This window comes from Ceratina calcarata, unplaced genomic scaffold, assembly GCF_001652005.2.
Source record: "Ceratina calcarata isolate Rehan_Ccalc_2016 unplaced genomic scaffold, ASM165200v1 scaffold501.2, whole genome shotgun sequence".
Classification (NCBI taxonomy): domain Eukaryota; kingdom Metazoa; phylum Arthropoda; class Insecta; order Hymenoptera; family Apidae; genus Ceratina; species Ceratina calcarata.
This window is the reverse complement of record NW_017174545.1, coordinates 190555-208656: the sequence shown is the minus strand read 5'-3', so window position 1 is coordinate 208656 and position 18102 is coordinate 190555. Positions and strand designations below refer to the sequence as shown.

At 41.9% G+C, this 18102-nt stretch overlaps 4 protein-coding genes across 14 annotated transcripts; 2 read left to right on the top strand and 2 right to left on the bottom strand.

The window, feature by feature from the left end:
* Positions 1–1942: 1942 nt before the first annotated feature.
* On the top strand, positions 1943–13619 carry LOC108628146 (uncharacterized). 8 transcript variants are annotated; one of them, XM_018029898.2, is made up of 6 exons: positions 1943–2733; positions 3007–6885; positions 9608–9766; positions 10465–10723; positions 10795–11088; positions 11185–13619. In XM_018029898.2, the coding sequence occupies exons 2-6, from the start codon at positions 6391–6393 to the stop codon at positions 11397–11399; spliced, it is 1422 nt and encodes a 473-aa protein (XP_017885387.1). In that variant the 5' UTR covers positions 1943–2733; positions 3007–6390; the 3' UTR covers positions 11400–13619. The 8 variants fall into 8 exon arrangements, with proteins under 8 accessions (XP_017885387.1, XP_026672064.1, XP_017885381.1 ...); XM_026816263.1 differs by having other exon boundaries at positions 1943–3133; positions 5935–6885; XM_018029892.2 differs by having other exon boundaries at positions 1943–3133; positions 3261–6885.
* LOC108628149 (cytochrome c oxidase assembly factor 5) lies at positions 13587–14286 on the bottom strand. Of its 2 annotated transcripts, XM_026816265.1 has the most exons (4): positions 14183–14274; positions 14097–14114; positions 13882–13983; positions 13587–13709 (listed from the first exon to the last, which is right to left on the bottom strand). In XM_026816265.1, the coding sequence occupies exons 1-4, from the start codon at positions 14192–14194 to the stop codon at positions 13671–13673; spliced, it is 171 nt and encodes a 56-aa protein (XP_026672066.1). In that variant the 5' UTR covers positions 14195–14274; the 3' UTR covers positions 13587–13670. The 2 variants fall into 2 exon arrangements, with proteins under 2 accessions (XP_026672066.1, XP_017885392.1); XM_018029903.2 differs by having other exon boundaries at positions 14097–14286.
* Positions 14287–14404: 118 nt separating this feature from the next.
* On the top strand, positions 14405–16194 carry LOC108628148 (lysM and putative peptidoglycan-binding domain-containing protein 3). Of its 2 annotated transcripts, none has more exons than XM_018029901.2 (3): positions 14405–14496; positions 14659–14869; positions 14930–16194. In XM_018029901.2, the coding sequence occupies exons 1-3, from the start codon at positions 14492–14494 to the stop codon at positions 15440–15442; spliced, it is 729 nt and encodes a 242-aa protein (XP_017885390.1). In that variant the 5' UTR covers positions 14405–14491; the 3' UTR covers positions 15443–16194. The 2 variants fall into 2 exon arrangements, with proteins under 2 accessions (XP_017885390.1, XP_017885391.1); XM_018029902.2 differs by having other exon boundaries at positions 14463–14549.
* An 85-nt stretch (positions 16195–16279) lies between these two features.
* On the bottom strand, positions 16280–17687 carry RpS11 (ribosomal protein S11). 2 transcript variants are annotated; one of them, XM_018029878.2, is made up of 5 exons: positions 17596–17687; positions 17211–17336; positions 16921–17126; positions 16572–16718; positions 16280–16381 (listed from the first exon to the last, which is right to left on the bottom strand). In XM_018029878.2, exons 1-4 carry the CDS (start codon positions 17605–17607, stop codon positions 16595–16597), a joined length of 468 nt encoding a protein of 155 aa, XP_017885367.1. In that variant the 5' UTR covers positions 17608–17687; the 3' UTR covers positions 16280–16381; positions 16572–16594. The 2 variants fall into 2 exon arrangements, with proteins under 2 accessions (XP_017885367.1, XP_017885368.1); XM_018029879.2 differs by having other exon boundaries at positions 16280–16378.
* Between the last annotated feature and the right edge of the window lie 415 nt (positions 17688–18102).

Genomic DNA, 18102 nt, shown 5'->3' with positions numbered 1-18102 from the left:
TACATGCATATAGTGAACAGTACATTATATTAAAAAATGATTTACTGCCATTTTTCTAACAAGTAAAATAGGAAGAAATGACCCAAGTTTTGAGGTAACATATTGTTGGTTACAATGGACGCGTGACCTATAGGTGAAGAGAAAACAATGAGTTCTTTGAGCTTGCGGGAAGTTAACGCGTGACATTCCACGTCACGTTCGCGGATAAACTTTTCTTAAGAAAGAATAATACGTCTAGCCGCATAAAGGACTTATGGATCGGAGATGATTAATAGCCGAGGGTGGTTGGAAGCATCCTTTGAACTTCCGACATAAAATAAAAGTTGAACGAAATTTTCCGATATGAAAGCATAACTTCTTTGAGAGCCCACCGGGAAAGAATTCTAAGTGCATTATCCTGTAGATACGAAAGAGATAAAACGGAAAAACTAATATAAAGTGCAAACTCTCCATTTTTCTTTATTTTTATCAACGTTCATTCGTCTTTCATGTTCCATCACTCTCATTTTTCATTTTCGTTCCGATGCTCTTGTAAAAGGCGTTTTTCACGCTGTTCCAACCGCGGGTGTGCCTCTCGTTGTACGAATTCCCTCGAATCGTATTCGACTAAACCCATCGGCGAACTTGTTCCATCCACACTGCGCGTATTTGCAGCGGGCGAACGCGCGTGTAAAACGACCAGACATTGTGCTGCATCAGGGAAGCCAATGATTATTTGAACTTTGCGGGAGTTTCGTGACAGCGAAAGGTATCAACGACTACGATCACGTGTTGCCTGTCGTATGATAACACAAAGGGAGCTTTGCATTCCCTGTTAAATACGGCATCGGTTCAAATAATGGTTGTTTAAATAATAAAAGTTCCACTGCATTTTGATGTTATCCAGAGATAGAAAGCTGGAGATCTTATAAGTAAAGTAGATATGAAAGATATTGAAAGTACGTCTTGAAAGAAACCGTAGGCCGACCATTTCAATCCCTCAAAAACGGAAAGTAGCCCGGGCATGTCGTGGAAAATCGTTCCACTGGAAAATGTGGAGCGGCCACCATTAAGGAGATTAACGAAGTCGTTCCGTTTCGATAAGCCTCTGGATCAAGGTCGGGCATCGATCGCCGTGACATTGCGGGATCGACGGGCTGATTCCATCCCGATTTTCCATGCCGACGTTACGGCGCGACGCGATCCGATGCGGCGTGACCACCACCACCTTGATGTATATTCATAGTTTCTGTCCTATCGCCAACGCTCTGTTAATAACGCGCGTTAACTTTAGTCCCGTGGCGAGTGCCAAAAATAATAAGTTTCGAATCGACCACGTGTAAATAATACCTGATCGTTCGTTACAGAAACTTTTCTTTCGCTATCATACAAAGAAATGTAGAAATTGAAATAATGCTAATTGCTATTCGTCCAAATTGCTTTTATCCGATTTATTTAAATAAATTAAATTAAACCGTGATTAATCGTTAAATTAAAATGTCTTGACTCATAGAATTTATAATTATGAAAATAATTTGTTGTCAGAGAAATTAAAAGTATAAATTGAGATAAAGTTAATATTATATGAATGTCAGTAGTTTCAATTGATGTTAAGAGAGAAAAGATAACAAGTGATTGTGGAACGCGAGAATTGCAAGAAACACGAAGGCGAAACGCGTTCAAGGCTGTTCAGCTAATTACAAATAAGGGCGTTGCTCGTTAGAGGCTCGCAGTAGAATTACGGCAGTAGTCAAACCGACAGTGCAGGCCGACGTTTCTTCGCTGTGCGAGATGATACTTTATCCTGCACGTGAATAGAACTAATCAGACATTAACGACTACGAAATTCTTCCCTGAAATGTTACTTTTTAATCCACATAAATAAATGAAAAAGGAAGCAATTTTATTTGAACTAAATAAAAACGAATGGAAAATATGTTGCTGTATATTTNTAATGAATATCACAGAAGTGTTGGATGAAAATCCTGGAAGTTTATTTATTATCGATCCTCAACCGCAACTATTTTACTATAAATGCAAGAACTACTGCAAACACGACGCAACAAGCAGGCACCGCCGCAATCGTTCTCGGCGTTCATCGGAGGAATCTAATGTTTACGCCAACAAAACATGATCAGATGCGTGATGTGGTACAAGTCAGTGCCAAATGCTCGTCGAGAAAAATATTGCCTAGCGATACAACATGCGATATTTAATCCGAACTGTCTTAAACCAAACCTGACGCAAGATGTTCGCTCAGTAGATTTTAGATTATCGTTTTTAATATAAATTCACGTAATATATTTTTAAATTGCACAATCTGTTATCAATTTTATATAATTTTAGATTTAAAGATGTAAATTGGTTAATTTTTAATAACGATTCACATATTTTTGATTTCTCCACAAACATTCAAAGTTTGAAGACTTGAGAAAAAACAATAATTAACACACCATTTTTCTTAATAGTTTCGATGAATTCACTTCACAGCCAGATTTCTGCCTTTCGTGAGGTGCGGACGTTCGTACGCGAGGCAGCTTCGAGCATTCTTTAAATATTATTTACCTGGGTGACTCGAGCGATGAAAGTGGCGCGAAACAGCGGCAGTAGGTGGTAAAATAGTAGTCGGTGGGGCGAACGTAATCGGGCTTGGTCAGCGTCGAGACGATTCGTGCAGGCGGTTCAGTGCTAGGCTGTCGGTCGCGTGGCGAACCTACCCCTCACTTTGACCGAGTCGTTCGTCGAGGACACGTGGTAGCACGCCGGGATCGATCGATCCGATCCATTCTTTTCGTAATCCGACACCGTGTGTATGGGAAGAATCACGGTGACCGAGAGATAACGAACGCCTCTGGTCGGCTGAGACCTTGAATTCGCTGCGCGACACACCAACCCTTTCGCGTCACCCCGTGAATATTTCAATAGCGTATCGATCTAGCGCATAGATAGAGCAATACGCCGTTTCGCGTGCGGTGAAATTTTTCCAACGAATTTCGATTCATCCTGTTCCATTTGCCTGGTAATTAGATCGTCTTGAGTGACAGTAGTAGATCCGAAGAACATGCGTGTCTCGCAATTACACCTCTGTGCGTAGTGACTTCACCGATTTGTCGTGCTCCATCGCTCTCCGACCACTTAGCGAGCTAATCATCAGGTACCACCGTCGTCAGGACACACAAAACGTACACACGCATCGCGAGTTAATCGTTGTCTATGTGTTTGTGAATTATTGTGCTGTGGATAAACGGTGCTATAATCGTTCTCTGTCCGGCTGTCCGCAGACTGCAGTGGAATAGCTGCGTACCTGGACAGCCCCCCTCCGAGTCTCCTTGAAACCCACGGATATAATGTGCACATACATTGAACTCGGAAGTTTTCTAATTGACTACAAACGTTTTGCTTGAATTCCGGAAAGGCACTGCCGGCTGCCACCTTCCGGATTAATAATTGTCCATGTCACCTCACGTTTATAGATCGTTACAAGCACTAAACGTGTCCGAATCATGTTCATTCAATTAATCACGGAATTAAGTTTGGTGTCGTTTTCGGATTAAGTATAACAATGACTCGGTCGTAACAAATCAAGGTGAATCTTGTACAGTTGTTTCTACGCTTCGCTCTGTATTTTTGAGGTAGCAGTAGTGTTAGCCAGTTCTCACCAAAACTAATTTATCATTGCGCTAAGTGTAATTTGTTATCGTCCACCGTAGCCGATAACTGTTGCTTGTTGTTTTTGCTTTCCATGTTCGTGTTCTGCGCAGGAGGCCCGGTGTTTTTTGCTGACAGACGAACGAAAGCAGCCGAAGGTGGCCGTTTAATTGAACCGCGTAACGAGCAGCGAACGGGTTTTTGCCGGGAGCGAAGCTTCGGGCTCTAATTCATTTTTTTTTTTCTCCTACGAAAGACGCGATTCGATTTGCCTTGTTAATTACAAAGAAGACACTGTCGCGTGCAGATCGGTTTGGAAAATTTATGCTCGGAGTTCCACCGTGTGGAACCTTGTCTCTCTCATGCCTGACGCGATGCTCGTTAATTCTGTCGCTGGCTGAACGGAGCACGTATCAGCATTCTCGTTCGTGCATTCGAACGTTCCTCCTTTGTGCAGGCCAGTTGGCAATGTTAGACGCGTTCGTCGTTTCGTACGCGAAGAATGCACGGTTTCTTGGAAGAGACGTTCCTTTGGTACCACTTGACTTTGCTTCGTTTTCGTTGGGAAACTGACAAATGGATAAATTCGACGAAATTCTTTGAAGTGACAAATTTCCTTTTATGTAAAAAAGTCCCCGGATATTTAATCCCTTATTTGAACGAAATTTTATACGTCTTTTTATTTGGCTAGCTATTTCTCATAATCTGGATTTGCCAATTGCAAAATCAGACATTGACCTATCAAAAAGTGGACGTTGATGAACATTAAGGAACAGTGCGATAAGGAATTCGATGATTCACGGTAGCGTAATTATTCAAGGCATAGGAGTAGATCGAACTTGAGGCCATCGCAGTCGATGTTCCAGGTCGACCGGTGGGTGTATCGAGCCCCCTTGAACGTGTCCGTGGTTCAGCCGGCTCTGCGCCGTAAACAGCGAACGCTGCCGTGACAAGACAGTCGCTGGGGCTGCGGCAGATCAATCGACGAACTCGTCTATTACTTGGTTTCGTTCGGGCATAACAGTCCTTCGACGCAGTGTCGAGATCGTCACGAAATCGTGATCGGTGAACGCGTGACGCGACTCCGTTCCGACGTGCAACAAGACGCATCGAGCGTGATTAAACGACCTTCGAGAATCCATAGTCGTTGGAATTTTAATACAAAAGTTTTCGGAATTCAGTGTGTCAGAACGGTGTTAAGAAATTGTTAGAAAGTTGCTGTTTATAGTTAGTTATAGTTAATCGAGTGACGACGGTGAGGAAACAGTTGTTCGATCGAAGAGTTCGCGAAATGCGTAAACCCGAGGAGTTTGCAGACTTTGGATTTTAATGCAAAATTTACGATTCATGGTAGTCAATACTGGCTGCAATATACGCACATATACTTCTTGATATTTTATACAGTTTCACGAATAACATATCTCGTTTATGTTATCTAGTTTCTTAATAAATACATAAAATCTGCGATCTATTTAAAAGCGTCACAGCTTATAATAACTAGAAGTATACTAAAGAATAATTGGCAGAAAAATCGTAGGAAACCAGTGAACAGTTTCGATAATCGTTTAACTAACAATGGAAAGGAATCGTGATTGAGTTCAATAATGACAGGCTATGCATCTTTATTAGAACGATAAATGAAGATCTGTGATTCCCGCGTGACACGCGATCCGTCATTTTCCGAGGTGTAATTATAATCTCAGACCTTGAGGCTGTTGGCGAGCCAAGCTGAGCGTAGTTAGATCGTCTTCGAACCGTGGGGCGGTTCTAAACCGTTTGTACCGAGCTCTCTCATTGTATAAATGATCTCATCGCACCCGGCTACATTATTACAGTTGTACGTTCTGCCGTGCATTTTTCACTGCGGTCGTTGGAAGGAGGACTGGGAGAGGCTAGTTTGCAGGTGCAATCGCGATGGTAGCTCGCCAAGTGGACAGGAAAAGAGGCCGGGGAAGTTAGTTACCTTGAAGCCGGCGAACCGACGACGCCCAGGCCTTTGATTCAATCGAACCTCGTGGAGAACATAAATACACATCGTAACTGTGCTTCTTTTCGAACTTCGACGAAAGTTTGCCTGTTTACGGAAACTAGAGATGTACAATGACAAGGATATTTTTAAAAACGAGCAAAAGAAGGCTGAAAATCTTAGTTGTTCAAGTTTCTATTGGCTGGAACTTCGAGCGTTTCACGCGATGGTAAACAAAATTCATTCTAACTCAAAGCTGAAGAGTTCTTTCACCCTTAAAAAGCAAGGAGACTAAACGTTCAAATCGTCGGAAACTCTCTTAACCCGTTCTTGATTAACAGATAAAGTTGATCGTATTTAAAATCGAAACAGTGACGAAATTGTTATTCTCGCTTCGTAAGTGGAACCGTTGATCCCGCGAATGAAGTTCGACGGCAGGGGTTCATCAGCCCGTCGAAAGACTATCGATCGAAGTTACGAAATTTCTTATCCCGGACTCGAATTATCTTCCAACGAAAATCGCTAGTGAACCCGTCTGACGGTAGAGACAAAAAGCCAGCGAGAGAGAAAAGTTGCGACAAGCTGCCTAGGGACGCTTTCGTGATCGTCGAGCACCACCACCACCGGCGCGCTGCTTCTTGTTCCGTAAACTGTTTAAAACCATCATCCTCGAGGCTTGTCGAAACAAACCGATCGTTATCACACACTGCGGTGAAAAATAAACCAGACACATCGTTCGTGAACGTCGACGTTTCTTTCCTGTACGTTTCGTACCCGTACACTTCACCTTGTCAGTCATGAATCTTATGTTCCGCAAGAACTTCTCCGAGAGGGGATTCGGTGGTGGTGGAGGAGGAGGCGGCGGCGGCGGCGGTGGATTGGAGGGTCGGTCTACCCTCGGGACCGCACACGGACCGGGAAGTTGGGGTTACTCGGGGTCTCGTTTCGGCGTGTTGCGCGGCCAGTCGATTGTCGGGAACCGCGCGCCGGTCAGACGAAGCCGGGAGTTCGGCTACTTCCCGTCGATGGCCGATCACGAGCACCAGGGGTTCGGATACCGGACTCACCTGTTCTTCACCCCTCCGTCAGGAGGTGCGCTCGGTTCGCCGCCGGACGAGCCGACCGAGAGGCTGGGCCCGCCGCCCCGTCGGAATTCCGGGCCCCATGTGATCAAATGGGGCGGCGGAGGCAGTTCCGGGCAGACTGCCGGGAATGCGCAGGCGAGGAGGAAACAGGCCCAGGCACAGAAAGAGTCATCGGAACCGGCGACACCGACTACTGCGTCTAGACAGGTACGTGTATTTGGGAAATCGTAGCGATGATCGTGAGATGAATTTTTGAACATGTCTCTCTTCAACACTGAACCTACCATGCTGTGTCATTTTGTTAAACATGTAATTATTATTTAAGCTGGTACCAAACTAGAGTACTAGAAATAATAAATTGCATTCAAATGTAAAAATATATAAATTTAGTACATTAGTGTGCAAAAACTATCAGTAGTTTTAGTGTTAAGATCTCGACTTCATAAACATTGGCATCGATCCAGTAAGTCAGTCTTTCTAGAATAGTCAATTAATGTTTCTGAATGAATCAAGAGGTCATTTCAAGATCTAGCAGAGTATCACTACTTCTGAGCACAAGAATTTTCCACAAGATCTGATTGGAAACGACAAGTACAGCTGCGGCTTAAATGTCAGTTTAACCTCGGGTATTCCTCAAAGATGAAATTGACGCGCAGTCGGCGTGAAGGCCACATCCAAAGGATTGATGCACTTTACTTCGATGTGTGATCGTTCACTCGTATCTAATCAAATACTTCGGGTTCAGGTGTCGAGAATGTAGGTTGAACTTAATCAACCGCCTTTCCGACCGGATAAAATACGATCCTCGACGAAAGATCCGTTGTAGTCGAAAAAAGCCAATCGCGAAATCGACGCTCGTCGATTCTGTACACCGCGGGACAAACTATTCCAATTTCTCGATAGAGAAAACATTCGTCGCGGAGAAATCCGCGGAATCCTTACAAAACGAATATCGTGAGAATCGCAAATCTTGTTTCGCGATATTCACGTGTGTGATGAATCGGGGACACGATGCATACAGATAGAGTTATCGCGCTCGATTGGAGTTGTTGCTCATGTTCGGAGACAAGCCCGAAGTTCGCGTTCCGCATAATTCGTCACTTATGCCTGGTCCGAAATTCTCAATTGAATTCAACCCTTACGTCATTAAACGGGACAATGTCGTTAATGAATTACGCTTGGAATACAATCAAGTGTTCTATATTATATCGTATATGCATGCGTTATTGGCATCGTCAGAGAAAATCACGTTCACTTCGACCTGTTTTGTAAACAGTTGGGTCTAGTTCGATAGTTTGGCATCCTCGGACGCACTTCAACGTCTCTAGTATTCCGCGGTACTCGTTGAACAGGGAGTGGAGGCCAGTTCTCTTTCTAAAGGTCGATGGGCTGTGTTCTGTTGCAAATTACACAGTTGTAACCCGCAGTATCGACGAGTGGCTACTAGAAACACGACCGAACACTCCTGACGATATTTCAACAGGAAGTACGCATCCCGAGTTGGATGCAGGCGTTCACGTTTAGGTGTGACGTATACACATGCAACACACAGCATGATTTTCACGGGGCAGGCCGGAATCATGGGAGGAAACGTTGCACGGCTGTGTACGGAACGAACCTGCATAAACTTACACCTACGCTGACCGTAGCCGGCACGCAAACTCGCTATCTTATTGCAAACCAAGGCGGATTTCGCGACGTGCCATAAATTTTCTGCTAGTCGACTGGCTCTGTTCGATATCCTGCACTCATTCCGTGCCTCGATCGAACCTGGATTCCCTGATGGATCGCAGATAGTTGTCCGCTCGAGTGGACTTTTCAGACAACCCGAGGGACCGTTTTAGAAATCCAAAGTTTGTTCGAGTGTTGTACGGTTCATGGTAAAAGTGTTGGACAAAAAGGATGCGGTGTTTCTTGTTATTAAAATTATTGCGGAAGTTTGATATTAAGAAGATTTAAAGCAGAATATTTTCAGAATCAGAAAGAATATTTATTTAATGCACAGACTTTCGACTTTTTGATAGCTTCTATTTTTACGTTCATCATTATGTATTAAACAAATGGAAGTGAAACTAGAAGAATTAAGGATGTATTGGCTATACAGTCAATCCCAAAAGTTCATGTACCTTAGAAAAACGCATTTCCTATAATTAAAAATAGTGCATTTTTCTTCTAATTTCGATATTNGCGCTTTAATTGCGTGGCTCATTGTTTAGAAATAATTTCAATTACCGATGCCAGCACGTGTGCTCGAGAACGCTACGAATCGCTTCGCATTGTTCTACGATTACATGACGCAAGCTTTTAGAACCTTGCCATGTGTAAAAAAAAGTAGATAGAAGAAAGCGACGTCGAACTGTCTCGCAGAATTATTCGATATTCAAAGTACGGTTCATCTATATTCCTTTGAGGGTCGAATGAATTTTTTCTATTCGGGTCTCCACAGAAGTATTATGAGACGTCTTACATCAGTGCTCTCTGAAGACGTCGCCGTTATACTCGACGAAAATGTCGCGAGAGGTTACTGGCATTTTGCACGTTGCCATAAATCACGTCCCGAAGTCCGTTGCATGACGGAACCAGTGAACGGGGTAACGACAAAAGGAGCCGCGTTAACCTACATCCCCAAACAACAATGACAATCCGAAGCTTCACTCATTAGAATTGCTCTTTAATCTTATAGTTCATAAATAAATATGATTTTTAAATACTAAAAAAATTGATACGAAATACGTGCTATCTTCAAATGACCTCATAGTTGTACATACACGTTCCTATCAGTTTGTATGTAGAATAAATGAAAACTTCGTTTGAAACGAGGACAGGTACTGGTTTGTGGATAGAATTTTCAGAGGAGACGGACCAATCCTGTATGACAGTACCGAAATTTTGTTGTAGTTAATTATCTCAAATTGTATGGCGTTCATAGGTTTCCTTCAGCGGTAACCGCTCCGGCGCGTACACGCCTCTAGTGGTTTCCGGAAACAGCCCTCCCCGCGGTGAACCGATCTCCCTGGCCACCCTGGACCGCGACTGTTTCATCATTCCCCTCGCCTCTCTCGAACGCTTTTTACCGGCGGGTGTACCGGTAGGTCAAACGAAACTCTGTACAGCTTAATGCAATCGCATAATTTTCGCATAGCTTTCTTCCATACGACGACGCATTCAAATCTCGCTTTCCGTATGTACATTTACAAACTGTCTCGCCACTCTTTATTAACACACAGCGTAGCATGTGGCAACTGAATTTAGAACAGTATAATATAAATTTAACAATACGTTTGTCGAACGTCGATTTTGCACGTGACGTAACAATAAACTTAAAGAACAACCGTACCGATAAGATTTGTTCCTGAGTAGATTCAACGAGGCCCCATTGACGCTGGAATTATTTCACAGCCGATAACGTCTGCTAAATCGTTTCAACGTTCCGCACGAAGCAATGCTAATCAGGAATGCACCTGCTAAAACCAGAATGCTCGAGTTATTGGCCTTACAGTCTCGCTGCAAGCAGCAAAGACCTTGCTGGCCCGGCCTCAAACGCGTAAAAATAGACGACACAGAGTACAACGAAAGCCTCTAATGAATGACGTATTGCCGTAACGTAAGCAACGCGTTACCGTATTGTTTGGACTACCGAAAGAGTAACCATCTAACACGTCCGTATGCTTGTTTTTCCTAAGTCTACCAGATATTTTGTTTTAACTCACTAATGGACGGCGCGAAGGGAAACAGAATCGGAAGATTGTTCCGGGAGATGATTAACATATTTTTTTTCAATCACAGCTTGTTTCCAACTCGTTGCAGCACGCGCCTATAGCGGACAAGAAGAGACCCGGAAGTCCACTATCGGTCCTCGAGGTCGAGGACCCGAAACAATGTGTTCTAGCGCATTTCATGACCCCCCTGGAACCCCTGGATCCTCTGGTCGAGTCTCCGACGTCTCGGCCGTTGGTCCTTCAACGGGACACTGCAGCCGAACTGGTCGCCGAAATAGCGCCATCCGCTTCCCAGAGCATTCTTCTTACCAACATGGAGAAGAATAGTAAAGACGTTAATTTTCACAGAAATATAAACGAGGGACTGCGATCGACTATGATGCGTTGTCGATTTCAGCGGAATTCCCATTCATCACGTACTACCTGATAAACAAGCAGAACACGGATCCCGTCGATTTCTATAACGAGGTCCAATGCGCCGCTCTGAGGAAGTTCGATCCTCGGGACCTTCGATACGCGGCCAGCCACACACTGGATCTCTTCAACGAGGTGGCGACCATAGCGAGGCCGCCGTTGGAACCACCTGGCGTCAGACCACCGATTCCGTCCACCGGTTACATTGTCTCGATTTTCAAGGTGTTCGAAGGTGACGACGGCCTCAAATTCGAACAGAACTGGCTCTATTGGACCGGTACTGTATATTTTTTTAACTACTATCGTTCGAGTTTCATCGGTAACGAAAAGCAATGGAACTCGTTCAGATAGGAAACGTATTGCAAACTTTCAGGCGCCCGAATGATGTATCGATACTTGCCGAAATCGGTAGGTCTGAGGCGGATCACGTTGCACAAATCCATGTCGCAGGGCGACAAGATGTACCTATTGATCTGCGAGTGTTCGCAGCTGCAAGACAATCTATCCGCGGCGGCGATTCTGTTGCCCGCGTTGCGCGCACGTCTCTGCGGTTATACCGGTCTCTACAGGCCCTCGGTATGTTTCTGATTCCTCAGGAAACGCTGACAGCGCGGCAAGGTGCAACGGGACAGGGCCACGCGGGCTACGCTATGAGAGCCCTCCGAACACTTCCTGGAGAGAACGCATCATCCGGGACGATGCTGGCTCACGCCTCGCGTCGGTTTCTTCGTGTTGCACTCGTTACGACTAGAGCACGACTGCTGTTGCGTGGTTCTATCGAACAGGACATCCTCTAGTCGACTAAAATCTCTCGGTCTTCGGATAAGAGAATCGCGTTGATCAGCGGAACGGCAGAACCATTTACCTTAATGGGATGATGGTCGGTGTTAAGGAAGATGAGCTTTTCAGGGCTCGTTTCGTTCACCCACAAAAGCAGTTTTTACAATACTACAGAGGCATAACATACACTTTGATCGTTTCAAGAATTCTGCAAGTTTGATAAAGTTACTTATTTTCTTATATCGTAACGAGTTTCCGTGTGAATATAACGTCAGTTTATCGAGCCGTACTGCCGACGTTATTACGAATACCTGCAATTCCATGAAACGAGCCCTCTTTTTTTGTCAAAGCTCAACGGCTAGCCAGCAGGCGAAATCGGAGTTCGTACGCACGAGACATTGATCTGTCTGGTATCTGATTTCCGGTAAAAATGAGGAAATCAAGGGGATGAACTTTATCGTTAAAGGGGAAGCATATTCGTATACGCTTTAGGGAAATCTCGATGATAAATCTTGTACGCTTCGGGCTGCAGTCCCGTTTAGCTACGCCTCTGGCCAGTTTGTATTTTTCGACTTTACATACATGTATTTCATCCGGCGTTTTATGCGATCGTGAACACACGACTCGCATGTACATACATTGAACATAGAAATTTGCGAGGTACACTTTTATTACCGTATCGACGACTATCGATTAAATCGCTAACTACATATCATATATATATACTCGTGAAACTGTGATATTCGAACGACTACCGCATATATCACAACGAACGCAGCGAAAGACTTCATCATAAGTAAGAAGAAACGAAGTGTAAGAGGTAATCATTGAAAATGCTACACAATCTTTTGCGAGATCAGTTAGGCGAAGTAAAGAAGAACTCGAGACGGTAGCGGCTCCTCGGAACGGAGGGCACTTTGTAAACATAATCTCCAGATCTTTTATTAATTACATTCGCAGGTTTGATATTACATATCATTCCCTGGATTATTAATCGATACTCGCGGGCTTTGATTGTAAACGGGCAGGATCTAACGAATGAGTTACGGCTTCGAAACACGAACAACGAATCGTTTGTTCATTTTTTGAATTTGTATCCTTGTTCGTTACTTTGTTTCACACCGGTGGGAGGGTAGATCTTCGGCGTCTTCTTTTTCGTACGCCGGAAGATGCGAGAGAGACGGGGAATGCTTAAACCAGATCTTTCTTAGGTGCCCGTAGAAATTTTAGAGTGAGGACGCGTAGCACGATTCGGCAATGTAGTACAAAGAAATAAGAAAAACCAGGAAAACATAAATAAAAACGTATAGTCAATATACGCTTGTTGCATACAGACAATAGCTAGGACGATTGCGCAGGCGCGATCAATTAAACGTAGATTTTTAAGGATCTAACGGCGTATTATTTATTTAAGATACGTCCCTTCGCGCTCGCTGAGATGAAATTGTGGATCAAGATGAACCCCTTTATGTATTAAGACGAACGAACAAAGCATACGAGAAACTCGCGATTTTACTGTGATCCGCATGTGTATCGCGACCAATGTAAAACACGATACACGCGTTTAAAAAACAAAAGAGAAAAATAAATACGTGTGAGCGTAATTGAGCGAACGGTTCAAAGAACGGTGCGCCTGATTTGATTATACATAACGTAAGACGTGATTAGTTTAGGCAAAATCCTGTTAATCCTTCAATCGCGGTGCCTCTGTAATCAAAAATTGAATCAATCAAACACTGTGCTTAATATTCGCAGCGCGGTCGAAGGATTAAAGTAACGATTGTTCGCCTGCACAAGTTTGTTTACGAGAATACAATTTGTTCCGCGTGGGATTCAACGCCTTTCCAAGATGACTCGACGATCGTACCAGAGAATCGAGTTGTGCCTGCGATCGCGGGGATGAAACTCTTGTTTCATCGGAGGATCTGACATTGTACGACACTTCGAAAATTATCATAGGATTTATTATATCATGTACAACGAATAATAACGAAATAATAATAAATCACTTCTAATATTAACATCTTACAGACCGTGTTATCACATGAATTCCCCTTATTAGTTATTATTTCCACTAATTCACTCCCTTGGTCCTCTAAATCTGCGTCTTCCGTCAATCTAAAAACAAAATTCAATTGTTATGTTTATTGTACGTCCTTCATTATCGGTGCACAGTTAATAAAATGTAATAAAACAGAAAGTGTAGTTTAGAATAACGCATTGATTAATCGTAAGAACGATCCTGATTTGATATTAGCCTTTTTAATAAAATTTTGCTAATCATACTTACGATTGAGTGTTTGCATTCGAAAAACGATACATACAATGCGTAGCATTCTTCAGGGACAGACGGATCTTTGGACTTGAGACACTCTCTAGGTGTCCGCCTTTGCTGAAATAAAAGAATCGCGTATAAAATTTTATTTCACTCCCAGACCAATCGAAAATTTCCCAACGTACTAGAAGAAATAGATTAGAGTGAGACACTGCAGTTTAACCACTCACAATTCGACAACAGTCGGTCTGTAACAAACACATTTTTAAATTCGCACGTAAATGAGCGCATCTGCTCTTGTCCTTTAACGTTTCACCTTCTTCTTCATATCGCATCATTTTGAGGAGTAATTCGAATTTTACCACGCACAATTCGACGTATACGCATTCGCTGTTCATAGAATTTTGTAATAGAAACTCTAACCTTTACTCGTCGTCGTCGTGTAGATGCACGCGTTTTCTACGTGTACAGTACGCATGTTCCGTGATGAAAGATGTTTCGTTCCCATCCATGATCGACACAGGATTTAGATAATGATTCCTGATTGAAATGTCATTCACACTCGAGGGACACGTATGACGAATGATAAGTGGTATCGAGGTGAATTTACGGCCGACGAGGAAGCATGAGGTAATTGACACTGATAATCTGATTGCTTGTCAATGGTGATACAGCTTGAAAATGTACGTCTAATTAACTATCACGTATCAGTACAGTAATTACTAAATTCTTTCTTGTTCGTCCTTCCATCAAATCTTTGTATACAGAAAAAAAGGGGATTTTATTTAACAGAAAAATGGTTTATCATCGCGGGACTCAGAGGGACGGTTCCCCGCATTATGTTTTTCTATATTCCGATGACGAAAATAGCGGGGATGAAGATTCTATCCCCCTGCAGCAACGTGACAAACCTGCATCATCGCCACGAAAAATAGAGGTGATAAATGTACCACTGAAAGCGGAGGATACTCTGCAAGCATTGGCCCTACGATACAGATGCACGGTAATGAAACAGGTAAAAGGATAATATGCAGTAAACTGCAGTGAGAATTTATATTTACAGATTTCTGAATTGAAGAGGATTAACAAGATTCACAAAGAAAATGAGATTCATGCAAGAAGGTTCATCAGAGTGCCTGTTCAGCCGTTCTCTTTATTGACTGAAACTTTAGAGCAGAATCAGAGTGAACAGCAAGACGAGAATGAAGTAAGTATATCCACTGCCAATGAAGAGAAGGGAACTGAGAGAAACCCTGTCGTGGCTGAGTTGCCAAATTCAGAAATTAATGCCATCATATTGAATTCCGTTTGTGAACCTTTGTCATCTTACAATAATGTTAATACTATGGAAATTGCTAGTTCAGAAAACGACCAGTTGATTCCTCAAGTAGAAAGTAACAGGGAGAATACTAATTTAACAGACACATTTAAATGTTCTGGTGATGACTGTGGAATATCCTGGACACAGCTCCTTGGATTTTCCTTATTGTTAGGCTTTGCTGGACCTATTATTATTATATATATACTCTATGCGGTAGATTTCTCCTCTAAGAATCACTCGACTGCTGATCATTAAGTAATTTACTTTTCAACAAAAGGATGTTCACTCGAAGTACAATTTACCATGTTTACAAGTTTTGTAAAAATTTATATGTTCTTCACTAAAAGCGAAATTACGTAATAAGTAAATTTTAGAATCTTACTCGACATGCCAATTGCATTGTATGCACTTGGCGTAGACATGATATTTAACGAATGATATGGAAATACTATTTTATAAATGAGCTATGTTTTTTAATCGAAAGATTAATTGTATAGCACGATACAGTGCCTTTGTGATTATCTGTTTAATACAGTATTGATCTAGAAGTCTCGCTTGCGCATGCTATTGCATGTGCGTTTTTGAATTTCGGTGAATTTTGCCGAATGTAGTATGAACTCATAAACGCAGGGATCGCCAAAGATGAGCGTTAATTGGCAAGGAAGTTGTGTATAAAGTTTTAAGTACAAAGGCAGAAGAGTGTACATAAATTATATATATGTTCTTACGTTCTGACAGTATCATGCAGGCTTGTGATAGACATCATTTTTGTTTCTACTTTGTACTAACAGTATCGAAAGAAAACATATTAATATTATGTTTACGATTGATTTGTATCTCGTGTTAATATCGTATTATTTATTAGACTAGAATAGACGATTTCTCTTTTTCCTATGACAATAAGAATTAAGTAATTAAGTCATTTTAAGATTGTGTAAAACATGCTTTTGATATGATCTGACTGTTTTCCTTGTTAAAATTTGTAAAAATATATTTTTTAACACAAATTTATAATCTACTTTCTGTCCTTCGCAATACACGTATGATCGGAAGAACTGTGGGTGTTAGGTTTTCAAAGTAAAAACATTTAGGTATCTAGAAATTTTTTTTATTTGTCAACTTGCGATGTAAGATACAAATCAAGATGGTAATTAACATCTTTCCCTTTTCCGCTCACAGCAGCCTCCATTCCTTCTGTAACATAGAAGAAATTATGATCAAACAATGAACTTCCTTCCTATGAAAGTATATAAAAATCATATTTTTTAAATATTCAGGTCTACGATTTAATGTCTTTCACTCTAAATAATTCAGAAGACCGTCGTTAGTATCATCATTCAACTTGCAATTAACTTAATAAAATGGAACAGGTTTATTTACTCACCCCAAGCCGTGGCTTTTGTGATCTTAGAACTTCTTGAAACTCTTCTTCGATCCAGTTCCTTTGGAGACCTTCAAAACATTAAATCTGACCGTTTTACTGAGTGGTCTACACTCTCCAATAGTGACTACATCACCGATCTCCACATCCCTGGAAGAGATAGTAACAATGAATACCAGAAGAATTTCATTTTTACAGTAAACGTAGCATTAAATTTCTTTTCAGTAGACGAATAAACTACTTCAAATTATAATTCAGAAGACCGTCGTCAATATCATCATTCTAATAATTCTTTGCATTTATAAATGCTCTCTGGTCTCATTGCATGGATCACACGTAAATGTATACAAACCTGAAGCAGGGACTCAGGTGAACACTCATGTTACGATGACGCTTCTCGAAACGATTATATTTTCTAATATAATGAAGATAATCCCTACGAATAACAATAGTCCTCTGCATTTTCATCTTTTGCACTACTCCAGTGAGAATGCGTCCTCTTATAGAAATGTTGCCAGTGAATGGGCATTTTTTGTCAATGTAGGTTCCTTCCAGAGCCTAGAAAATTAATATAAAACAAAAGATCACATCATTTCATCGATTATAATTCAGATTTATCAATTCTCCTCGTATAATACTTACCTCGCGGGGTGTTTTGAAGCCGAGACCTACATTGCGGCTGTACCTCATAGGCTTCCGCCTTTTGGGGCCCAGACCTTTCTTTCGGTTAAGAAAGATCGTGGGCTGTTTCTGGAACGCACGCTCAGTCTGAAAAATAGAAAGTTCATTTGAATAGAGATTCAATATCTGTTTATATGACATTTCGTTTAAGTATCGAGTGCATTCGCGTGGCCACGTGCAGCATACACATCACAATGCATAACCTTTTCGTGATAATTTGAATCGATTCTTTTTTATCCATTATTAAATTTGCAAATCGAGATTCTTGCGCGGATAATAATATTTAATAAATGATTAACTTAAGCGTGGAAATATGTGTATATTGATGTAGTTGACGAAAACGTACCTGATCAGCCATTTTGCTGTACTGAAAGGAAAGACCGATCGGAAGCAGGAGGATGACCAACCTTACTTATTCTCTTACGTCTCTCACGCGTACCAATGTCAATTGGACGGTGAAGTTAGCTGTGGTTCGTCGCATTTGAAGCGCGTATCGTGCGTTGGATTGTGTTTAGAATTTATAAGTTTAATCACCAAATCTCGGTTGCAAGCAGTCTCATTCTTTCTTTAATGGTTAATAATTTACTTTGTGCAATAATAAACAGTAGACGCGCTGCATAAAGGTCTCAATTCAGTGAATAATTGATGTAAATGACTACATGGTTGGAGGCTGACTTTCTTTTTGGTGATTGTGCATGACTTTGAAGATTATTCAATTTGTTCGAGCTGTTGTGTACACGGTTTTGGAGCCCTACATCGGATTTTAGTTCTCTGCATCACGAGTGCTGTAAGTAATCACGTTTTTTCGTATTTGTGATAGCCAAACAGTAGTACGACAACTATAGCTTGTAAG